The sequence below is a fragment of the Zootoca vivipara genome, chromosome 1 (assembly GCF_965207765.1).
Source record: "Zootoca vivipara chromosome 1, rZooViv2.hap1.1, whole genome shotgun sequence".
Lineage (NCBI taxonomy): Eukaryota > Metazoa > Chordata > Lepidosauria > Squamata > Lacertidae > Zootoca > Zootoca vivipara.
The window spans coordinates 65,596,879-65,608,401 of NC_142582.1; the positions used below are offsets into that span (position 1 = coordinate 65,596,879).

At 42.1% G+C, this 11,523-nt stretch overlaps 1 protein-coding gene across 1 annotated transcript; it reads left to right on the forward strand.

The window, feature by feature from the left end:
- Positions 1-921: 921 nt before the first annotated feature.
- Positions 922-11,344, forward strand: PSMA1 (proteasome 20S subunit alpha 1). The gene is made up of 10 exons (XM_035119852.3): positions 922-1,166; positions 3,123-3,167; positions 3,892-3,993; positions 4,686-4,789; positions 5,492-5,580; positions 6,551-6,621; positions 7,845-7,974; positions 8,652-8,731; positions 9,768-9,872; positions 11,012-11,344. Exons 1-10 carry the CDS (start codon positions 987-989, stop codon positions 11,066-11,068), a joined length of 963 nt encoding a protein of 320 aa, XP_034975743.2. The 5' UTR covers positions 922-986; the 3' UTR covers positions 11,069-11,344.
- The last annotated feature ends 179 nt before the right edge of the window (positions 11,345-11,523 follow it).

Sequence of the window (11,523 nt, forward strand, 5' to 3'; positions counted from 1 at the left end):
GACTACAATTCCTATCATCCCTGACCACTGGTCCTGTTAGCTAGGGATGATGGGAGTTGTAGTCCCAAAACATCTGGAGGGCAGATTTTGGGGACGCCTGGCCTAATGCCTTGCTCTGGACTCTCTGTGCTGCCCAGAGTGCCACCTGATTGCTTCTATAATTCCACAGCTTTTTATGTTCAGGGAAGTTTTTAATGTGTGACATTTTAATGTATTTTAAATTTTTGTTGAAAGCTGCCCAGAGTGGCTGGGGAAACCCAGCCAGATTGGTGGGGTACAAATATTATTATTATTATTATATTATTATTTTTATGTATACCAGTCTTTACCAACCTGGTGTCCTGCAGACATTTTGGGTTACAATTCCCACCAACTCGCCTAGCTCTGTCAATCTAGGCTGCAGTCCCACACTAATTTACCTGGGACTAAATCTCATCATAGCTGTCAAGTTCTCCCTTTTTTTAAGGGAAATTCCCTTACGCTGAATAGGCTTCCTCGCGAGAAAACGGAAAACTTGACAGCTATGAATCTCATTAATGGAGAAGGAACTGGCAACCTACTCCAGTATTTTGCCATGAAAACTCAATGGACATAAAAAAAAGGAGAAGCTTTGAGAAGGAAGTGAGAGTTAACAAGGCATGCTCTGGTTCATGGGGTCACGGAGAGCCGAACACGACTAAGACGACAAAGCAACAACAAAATCTCATTAAATTCAATGGGACTTACTTTTGAGGAGACTCATACAGTATTGCATTATTAGTATTTTAAAAGGGGAAAACCAACAACAGCTAAAGAATGGGGAACGTCTCTATTATTATTATTATTATTATTATTATTATTATTATTATTATTATTATTATTATTATTATTATTATTTCATTAAATGTGTATACCGCCCTTCATCTGAAAATCTCAGGGCGGCTCATAGCGCGAAGCGGCGAGTATCCGACCTGAACGCAGCCGCGCCGACGACCTTTCGCTGTTCCATGGGGAGCCTGGAGCCTTTTGATCGGGGGTTTAGCGATCGGCTGCGATTCCTCGCCAGAGACGGAAGGAAGTCCCGAAGCCCGCACTCGACGCTCGCCGAGCTATCGATCTCCTTTTTCTCCAAAGCCACCCTCGCTGGTGCAGCCGCTCGTGGTGGTGTTTCTGAAGCAGCCGACATGGTGAGACGGGTGGGGATCGGGGGCCGGTGGGAGGGAGGGAGAGCCAGAAGGAGCCCGGGGAGAGATTGCGGGGAGGCTGCGTCTCCCTCGTCCGAGTAGGTGGGTGAGTCAGCACATCTGAGTGGTGGTGGTTGTGTCTGCGGCCCAGGTTGCGCTTCTTCTCCTGCCGCCTTCAGGAGCCTGAAGCCTCCCAACGCTGCCTCCGCATCTCTTTGGCTGATCCCTTCGCCTTCTCCCCAAATCAAACTTTCCGGCGATCCCAAGTCTTCTTTTTCGCGCCTCCCCTCCGAGCCCCTGTATCCCTCCTCCGCAAGAAAGGGGCGGCAGCAGCATCAATCCCTCCCGCACCGTTTGTTCAGGTTTTTTCCCTTAAAAGAAGAAGATAATCCACCTTTCTCTAAAATGCAGGAACTCTTATGGCTGCCGCAACACCTCAACCCGATAATAATATCAGATTCTTTCATCCTTAACCGAAAGCGAAACTCTCGTCCCTTCGAAATCGCAGGCTTGTCAGACAAGAAAAAAAAATGTCTGACAAGAAACTGGTTGCCGTCCAGTTTTTCTGTATAACCTCCAGAGGAAGCATATACCCAGTTTGCACAAAGAGCGAATCATTCACCATTACTCAATGATGCAGCATTTTATTCTGCTTCATGACTCCATTGTTCTCCTCTGTATGGCTTTGGGGCGGCGGGGGAGGACCTTTCTCAGGGTGAAAGTTGAACATGTATGTGGCTATATCAAATATCTTAGAGCCCCGGTGGTGCTAGTCCCCAGTTTTACTTCTTCCGGGTATTTTATGGGCAAGAGACATGTACTTCAGCATGACTTCTTGAATTAAATATAGGCCTTTATGTAACCCTCACACGTACCTTCATATAATCAAATTTTAATTTGCAGGTTTCTTGTTTAGAACACATATTAGAATTTTCTTGATTCCCACTAAAATAGCAGAAAAGTGTTATGTTAAAATTTCATTCAAGTAGGAGTTTTGAATTTGGTTTAAAAATGCCAGAGTGCTGTAATGCAGCCCTTCAAATAGAAGTGAAACTATTCAACATGGCTAGTGTGGGGCAGAAGAGTCGGACACGACTAAACAGCAACAACAAAGTGTGGGGCAGTTAATGGTGTAGAAAGCTGTTATTCTGCAGCTGTCTAGTGTGTTGATTCATGCTTTGATCAGCCAAAAAAGGCATGATGTTGCTCTTACTGTAATCAAAAGCAAAACTTATCTTGCTTTTAAGGAAGCAGGATTGTAGTGTTAGACTTCAGTATTTATGTCGGACTTGTTTCTGTGCAGCATGTTCAGGATTGGGTTACTGATGACGAATATTTTTTTTAAAGCTCCTCTCCTTAAAAATGTTCTTTCTTACCCCTAATCCATGATAACATGATTAGGCCAAGTGCCTGGGCTACTTACTGCACTGTTTGCAATAACTTTGAGTAATTCTGATCTCTTCCTTTCCCATGTTGTTGTTTAGTCGTTTAGTCGTGTCTGACTCTTCATGACCCCATGGACCATAGCACGCCTTTCCCATACCTAACCTTATTCCTCCCTCCCTATGCCTCGCTTTACATTCCGAGCTTCTTAGCAAACCTTAATAATTGTGAAGTGCGTCATTGAAACAAACAAACCTTCAGTCTTATCTTGAAAGTAAAATTTGTCCCTGTCTGTATATTTTTGTGGCTACTGGCCATAGGTAATAGGTCTTTGAACAGTTTCTGGGCATCACAAGTGGGCAGTGTTGCTTGTGTGCTTCCTCTAGGTGTTGCTTGTGTGCTTCCTCTAGGCATCAGGTTTGGCCACTGTGAGAATGGACCAAACCTGATGGGCCTTTGGCCTGAACCAACAGGGCTGTTCTTATGTCTTACTTTAAAATGATTTAAAGCATAATGTTGTACCTTTGTATCTGATAATGCTACTCATGTTAATAGATTCTATTTTGTGCACTTTAGTTTCGCAACCAGTATGACAATGATGTCACCGTTTGGAGCCCTCAGGTATTATTATTAATATTATTAATATTATTATTTATTTATTTTTCTGACCTCATTGCAGTGGTATGTACCTAACTTTAATAGCCAAAGGAATATGCTAGTAAACAGTTTTCCACAGGAGTTTGATTGATTGCCTCGACATTGTGGAAAGTGCAGTCATTTTTTATAAAGGGAAAGTTGTAGGAACTAGTGTGTACACAGTTATACCAATTACTGTTTTGTGTGTATGCATGTGCTGTTTGTGAATGAGCAACAGAGATCCTTGCCAAATGGATAGTAATTCTTCAGGTATTTTATATTTTACTTGGGGTGAAAAGTATTTAGGGTTGCTTGGTCAGAACATAATTGTGTCACTGTGCCAAACACTGTCTTGTGAAGCCATCAACTCCACTTGAACATAAAAAGGCATTTGTTATATTCCATTGGCTGGTAAATTATGGAATTATAAAAGGTATATATTTGGAATGAAATATATCTGGCAGCCCAAAGTAAAAAGACTTCCTGGGAAGGTTGTGGTGCTGGGAGAGAATGCACATACAAGCCAAGCTGCAGCGCTTCACTATGTTAGTTCAGAAGTTCCTTGTTGTGTATTTTTTCTCTCTCTTTCACCTTCCCAGTTGCAATGGTGCCAGAAGGTTGCTTATTGCAGTATGCAATATGATCAATGTACTTCAGGAGTCAGCACATTTTAAAAGAGGTACATTTTAATCTGTGTTTTCTTCTTTAGGGGCGAATTCACCAAATTGAATATGCAATGGAGGCTGTGAAGCAAGGCTCTGCAACTGTTGGACTAAAATCAAAGAACCATGCTGTTCTAGTTGCTTTAAAGGTAAACATTAGGGTAAAGCTTGGCGTTAATCCCCCCCCCTTAAAAAATGAGAAGAGGATGCATGCAATTCTTTCCTACTATGTCAGTGGTAAGAGGGACTATTGTATAGGGCAAGTATCTCTGGAAGTGTGGGTTTGAATCCCACCGCTACCAAGCATCCTTGTAGCTGGTAGAGCTACAATAGGCTTTTTACTATTCTCATGTTCTTATTTCAATTTTTTTTAATCTAAATATATAAAAATGTTCACGATGCGTGCGCAGTAGCCAATTTAGGAAGATACCGGGGGGAGGGGCAAACACTCCCCAGGGACAACAGAGGGCTCAGACAAAAGTGCATGCTGGGAAATAGAACCCAGAACCTAACAGTTCCTTCTCCAAGGGTGGGGGCCAAGGTATGGAGATACATGGGGAAGGGGCCAACACTCCCTGGGGACAACAGAGGGAAGGGTATCCTACCGAAACACAGGGAGGAGGAGCGGGATACATCATGGATCAGGACAGGGTGGGGGGAATCACAGGGATGACCCACAGCAACGCGTGGCCAGGTCAGCTACTGTGTTCATAAGAAGGGATGGATAAATCTATAAATTTAAATACAGTAACTAAAAGACTCTCCATTCAGTTGTTACTATAACCATACTTGCCATTGTCAAAATGTTTGTTTGACTCACAACTATTTTTTGTGTGTTTAGAGGGCACAGTCTGAGCTGGCAGCTCATCAGAAAAAAATCTTATATGTCGACAACCATATTGGTATTTCAATTGCTGGGCTTACTGCTGATGCAAGACTTCTATGGTAATTTTGCAAATTGGTTTATTTCATATATAGGGCACAGAGATAAAATTACACATATTTTATTTAGTACATTTCAAATATTTATATGCGTCCTTTTAAGAGTACATAAAATTGCATGTAAACCCCAGTGGTACCATTGACTGGAATTAAAGCAAATTTATAAACACATTGTCGGGGATTCAGCTAAGAGGTGGTCAGTATTGTGAGGGTGCAGGGGAAGGGGCTGAGATGGGCGGAACATTGACTTGCCAGGCAATGTTGTGCATGTCTACTCAGAAGTAAGTGCCATTGAGTTCAGTGGTGTTTGTTCCCAAGTACTGTAAGTGAATATAGGATTGCAGCCTGAATAAACACTATGTCTTCTTATTCTATTATATTTATCCATTGCTTTTCACATGAAGAAGAATGTCCCAAAGTGATTTGCAGCATAACTAACATTAAAACCTTGTATAAAACACAGTGGCTAAACATACTCTGTCCAGTAACTTTTTGGCTGAGGTGAGATTTGAGCACTGCTTGCTGCTGCGACCCCCCAAGCAATATAATTCTAGCTGAACAGCTTGCCTAAGCTGGTGCCCTCTAGATGGGGCTACTGCAGGGCACTCCAGTAATCAAAACAAGGAGCAAAGCTACACATAGAATGAAACCTGTGCATAACAATCCACCTACTGGTGTATTTTTGTCTCTCTTTGAATCCTGCAGCAATTTCATGCGCCAGGAGTGTCTGGATTCTAGATTTGTATTTGACAGACCTCTTCCAGTGTCTCGACTAGTATCTCTGATTGGAAGTAGTATCCTTTTTTGTGATTGTTATCATGAGATGCTCATAGTTGTCAAGATTATACTCTGCTCTTGACCAATGTTCTTACTACTTAAATAAGTGTAAAGTTGAAGAGTTGTATTCAACAGTGTTACTCAGCTGATGGTAAGGCTTCTATCAGCAAAACTGGGAGGGAAGTAATTTTCTGCAGCTCCAGCCTACCCATCACCCTCAAATTCTGCTCTAGAGGATTGGGAGGTCCTCCAGAGCAGATAGGGGAGGGAGAATATATCTGAAAATTGATTACAGTGGTGCCTCGACTTACGAATTCAATCCGTTCCAAAGGCACCTTCATAGGTCGAAAAATTTGTAAGTCGAAAAGCGCCATTGGAAACGTGATTTCCCATAGGAATGCATTGGAAACGGAAAAATTCGTAAGTCGAAGCAACCCCATCTAAAAATTCGTAAGTAAAAAAAAACCCTTTATAAAAGCGCCGCGGTTTCCATTTGGATGTCGAGAAATTCGTAAGCGTGCGGCCATTTGCCCCATTCGTAAGTCGAAAAATTCTGTTGTCGAGTCGTTTGTAAGTCGAGGTACCACTGTTTCTTCTGCTATCAGAGGTCTTAATATCCACTGAGTGACACCCTTGAGTGTTTGAATGGTTCTGCACGTTCATGTTACTTGAGCAGTAAGTGATAACTTGTGTGTTGTTGCCACAATAAATCAAGTGTGTAGATGTTGAATATTCGTGTTGCGTATTCACAGGCATTTGGTTTAGTGTGGGGCTTCTCTGTTCAGCTGTTTTGTGGGCTATGTTTAATTGAAATGTGTGTTTTAATAGCTTTCATTTTAAATGCTATCTGCTTTTAGCATTAGTTGTATTTCTCTTCTCTCTATTTGTAAGCCTTAGGGCCCTCTTGAGGGTGGAAAAGTGGGATAGAAATGTTTTTATAATTGAAATATACATGCTGTTTAAGATACATTCCTCAGCTTGTCCAAGAAACGCAGATACCAACACAACGGTATGGCAGGAGGCCATATGGTGTCGGACTTCTCATTGCAGGCTATGATGTAAGGCTGCTTTTCATACTCTACTTTTTATATCACATATTTCAAAACTCTACTTTTATATCACATATTCCTTGGATGATAAAGGGACTGCTGACCTTTAGGTCCAGTCGTGACCGACTCTAGGGTTGCAGCGCTCCTCTCACATTATTGGCCGAGGGAGCCAGCGTACAGCTTCCAGGTCATGTGGCCAGCATGCCTAAGCCGCTTCTGGCGAATCAGAGCAGCACATGGAAACGCTGTTAGCCTTCCCTCCGGAGCGGTACCTATTTATCTACTTGCACTTTGAAGTGCTTTCAAACTGCTAGGTTTGCAGGAGCAGGGACCGAACAACGGGAGCTCACACCGTCGCGGGGATTTGAACTGCTGACCTTCTGATCGGCAAGCCCTAGGCTCTGTGGTTTAACCCACAGCGCCACCCGCGTCCCTTCCTTGGATGATACATTATTCTAAAGTATAATGAGAGTATTCCATGCTAGAAGAAGCATGATAGTATATCGGCAACATGGCAGTAAACAGTGGGTTGTGTCCAAGGGCTGTCCTCCTGTGAACACAAGACCTTTTGATCTAGTGGAGGTGTCCACTAATGGGAAGCAATTTTTGCTGATTGCCCCATTCCCCCCCCCCCATTCTATACTGTCACAGGCCATAACCTCCAGTGTAGGTTTTGGGGGGATGGAGGAGGGGGAATCAGCAAAACCCACTTCACCATTTCACTGCTTGGGAATGCTGTTCGCCTGGCACCTTCATTATACACCTTTAGGCACCAGGTGAAAATGTTCCTCTTTAACCAGGTCTTTGGCCGGTTGACATTCAATGCCCTTTTAAATGTGTTGTGTAAGGGTGGGTGGTTATTGGTTTGCTTTTCTTGTTTTTATTCTGCTTTTTATCCAATTTTAGCTTGGATCCTGAACGCCTCAGTACTCGGACGTTTTGGCTCCCGAATGCCACAAACCCGGAAGTGAGTGTTCCGGTTTTCGAACATTCTTTGGAACCCAAACGTCCGACGGGGCTTCCAAACGCTTTGGTTTTCGAACGTTTTGGAAGCCAGACTTCTGAACAGATTCCGTTCAACTCGTAATTTTATGTTGTGAACCACCCTGTGATCAACGGGTATAGGGTGGTATACAAGTTTATTATATGTTGCATTCTTCTGAAATAAAATAGAATGGAAATATCTTTATGCTATTTCATGGTAAATAAATAATGTCCCTTTGTTTTACTAGGATATGGGTCCCCATATCTTCCAGACCTGTCCTTCTGCAAATTATTTTGACTGCAAAGCAATGTCCATTGGAGCTAGGTCCCAGTCAGCTCGAACTTACTTGGAGCGACACATGACCGAATTTGCTGACTGTAAGTGTTTGGTCTCCTCTATCCTCTTATCTGATTTGTAGTACAGTCAAACCGTGGCTCCCAAACGCCACCGCTACTGTATGTTTCGGCTCCTGAACACTGAAAACCCGGAAGTGTTTTTGAACGTTTTTCAGAAGCTGAAGGTCTGGCGTGGCTTCTGCTTGAGTGCAGGAAGCTCCTGCAGCCAATCGGAAGCCACGCCTCCGTTGTCAAACATTTCAGAAGCCAAACGGGCTTCTGGAACAGATTAAGTTCAACAACCGAGGTTGGACTGTATGACGTTTTGCACATATTGCTCTACCCCTTTCTCTCATGTACATGTTGTGCTCCTGGCTTATTGCTGAGCAGACTTTGACTGGTAATCACAGGCATGGGGAAGGAGAGAGTGCTTTGAAACTTCCCCTTCCCTGCAGGAGAAATCCAGTGGTACCCCCGGTTGCGAATGGGATCCGTTCTGGAGGTCCAGCCTGATCCCGAGGAATTCGCAACCGGAGGACTGCTTCTGTGCATGCGTGCTGCACGGTTTAGCACTTCTGCGCATGCGGCGAAACCCAGAAAAATACTTTGGGGTTTGACGCGTTCGCATCCCGAAGATTACGTATCCAGAGGGATACGTAAGTGGAGGTACGACTGTACTGAGCTTCTGAACTGGTCATAACTGAAAACATATTTTACAGGTAATCTGAATGAGCTAGTTAAGCATGGACTGCGTGCCTTGAGAGAGACTCTTCCTGCAGAGCAGGATCTGACTACTAAGGCAAGTGCTGGTTTCTTTTTTATTTGTGGTCTGTTCTATGATTTGGGGGTGTGAGTAACACTAGCAAAGCACAATACAGAAGGGGGATGAATCCTATCATTTGTGTAAGTGGAAGCCAAAATTCACAACTGAAGAGTTGTAGTGAAGATTATTCAGGTAAAAAGATATAAAATAACCCTTGTAGCAGTGCACCCAGAACTCCTGAACCGTATCATTAGCTTAAGCAACTCGGCTACATTTGAACAGCACTTTCATGCATCACTTTTATACATGTTTGTGCAAACACTGGAAATGTGCTTACCTACTAATAAATAGCAGGTGATAGCCAAGTAAGTCATTTGCCAGTTAATCAAGTGGGTCTGCTCTGAATATGGCTAATACTGGATATTGACCAGCACTAGCAAGGAGACACTTGTATGCATAATAACACTACTTCTGAGTATCTGGCTAGCTTGAATAACAGCAGGCCTATGTGAAATTCTGGGTTTGGGGCCAAAGTATGAAAGGCAATGTTTGAGCTGCTCCAGGAATTCTTGGATGAGCAGGTTTTTTCTGGACCTCCCATCACCCCTAGCTAACAGGACCAGTGGTCAGGGATTATGGGAATTGTAGTCCCAAAACAGCTGGAGGGCGAAGTATCGGGAGGCCTGATAAAAATGTGAACAGGAGGTGTTGCTTGGTGTCTATCATAGAGATTGCTAATCTTTTGCTTTAATGGGCAAGATTTACCTAACCAGCCTCATCAGCAGAAGCCCTACACAAAGACTTCACGGGCACAATGTTGGGAAAGAATGATCTAAATCAGGCATCCCCAAACTTCGGCCCTCCAGATGTTTTGGACTACAATTCCCATCTTCCCCAACCACTGGACCTGTTAGCTAGGGATCATGGGAGTTGTAGGCCAAAACATCTGGAGGGCCGCAGTTTGGGGATGCCTGATCTAAATCCTCCTGACTTCCCTTTGAACAGATGTACATAATCTGTGCTGCAGAAAGACAGTGGCGCCTTTCTTAGTTGTACAATTATCATTTAACAGAATGTTTCCATTGGGATTGTTGGTAAAGATATGGAGTTCACTATTTATGATGATGATGATGTAGCACCATTCCTAGAAGGACTTGAAGAAAGACCCCAGAGAAAGGTACGCAAATTTAATACAACACATTAAATTTACTTATACAGTAACAATTTGTAAAATACCTGATTTTAGTGTTCTATAAGCTATGGTTTTACTACTACTATTTTCTTTTATCTCAAAGGTTTTGGGGGGGCTATCCACCCAGCCCACCTCAATTGTATTGAACCTGTCCACATTCTGCAATCTTCCACTGAGGCATTTCTCTAGTTTCCCTGTCTTTGAAGGAGGACCTTTCGGGGTTGTGAAACTCCTTCTGTGGAAAGCTGTTCCCAGTGTAGTTCTCTTGACACCTGCTTTTTGTCCTTTTGGCACTAGAGAAAGGCATTGTTTTAAATTAGCAAGGCTGGTCCAATATTTAACCTCTGGAGAAATGAGACTCCTATACTTTGCTATGTTTAACTGTCTTAATTGCCCTAATTATATTGTTAATAGGTAATTATTTTATTGGTCCTGCAGAAGACATCTACTAATGAAAGGCAATAACTTTTGCTGATTTCTCCTCCCCATCTACTACCCAGCAGCCCTCAAAATCTGTTCTGAACAGATTCTAGCTCTCTATAATACATTTTTTGATGGCTGCAGGAGGGGAAATAAACAAAAATAGCCCCTTCAGATGCCATGGCAATAAAGATAAGCTGGATGTCACAAAGTATTTTAAGGAAGTTGTCCTGTATATGGGGACAATGAGAGGGCAGTTAATAGGCTCCAGTATGAAATTATTTGGTACAATCATTATTGGGTTTTTCAGTCACAGAATCATGTTTATCTAAAAAGTTTTTTATGTTGGACACTCTTATCTATATTGGAATTTCAGAACCATTTGTTAAGTAAGAGGAAAAATTTACAGTTAAAGCAGGCATGTAAAGTATGATTGCTCTCAGGCTTGGGAACTAAATGGGAATTATATTAAAGTTGCAAAGATTTGATTAAAAAAGATATATCATGGCCTAATTTGATTTTGATTCTATGCAATTATTTAGTGCAGAATTGTGGAATGTTGAAAATCAGAATTGACGGCATCTAAAATTAAATATTGGTGGGATTTTATATTTGTAAGATTTTGTTCTATAACTTGCTACAAGTGACAATTAAAACTGACGTAATTTTAATTATATTTAATATTTTTATTTTACCTTTTCAAGACTGCTCAACCTGCTGAAGAACCTGCAGAAAAGGCTGAAGAACCAATGGAGCACTAATCATTGTGCATGTACTTCAGACACAGGAATGCCAGAGCATGCATTTGTATTCTGGTAATATAACTCTGAGATAAATGCATATTGTAGTGATACATTCTAGTGAGTTGGTCTACAAAAATGTATTGCCAAAAATCTTAAACTGGCAGCAAAGAATTAATAACTGACCACTGCTCTTGAGATGTCATTTTCTAGGAACTATGGAATATTGTTTTATATGAAAAAGCTTGTTTTCCTGTCATAAAGGCGTTGATTAAATAAACCTGTTTCTTGAAACAACTTGCTCTGGTTTTTATTTTTTAATTCATCATTATCACTGCTTCCTGAGGGAGAAAATTCTATAGTTCAACTATGTACTGTGTGAAGAAGTACTTTCTTTTATCTGTCCTGACCTGTCTAACATTCAGCTTCATTGGATGGCCCTGAGTTCGTGTTATGAGGCGGGGAAGGACTTTTCT

Bases quoted from the DNA above. Each gene is read 5' to 3' on its own strand.
- PSMA1 (XM_035119852.3), top strand. From the start codon at position 987: ATGGGGAGCCTGGAGCCTTTTGATCGGGGGTTTAGCGATCGGCTGCGA. The intron at 7,975-8,651 runs GTAAGTGTTTGG...CATATTTTACAG, and splicing joins CATGACCGAATTTGCTGACT to GTAATCTGAATGAGCTAGTT. The intron at 9,873-11,011 runs GTACGCAAATTT...TACCTTTTCAAG, and splicing joins AAGAAAGACCCCAGAGAAAG to ACTGCTCAACCTGCTGAAGA.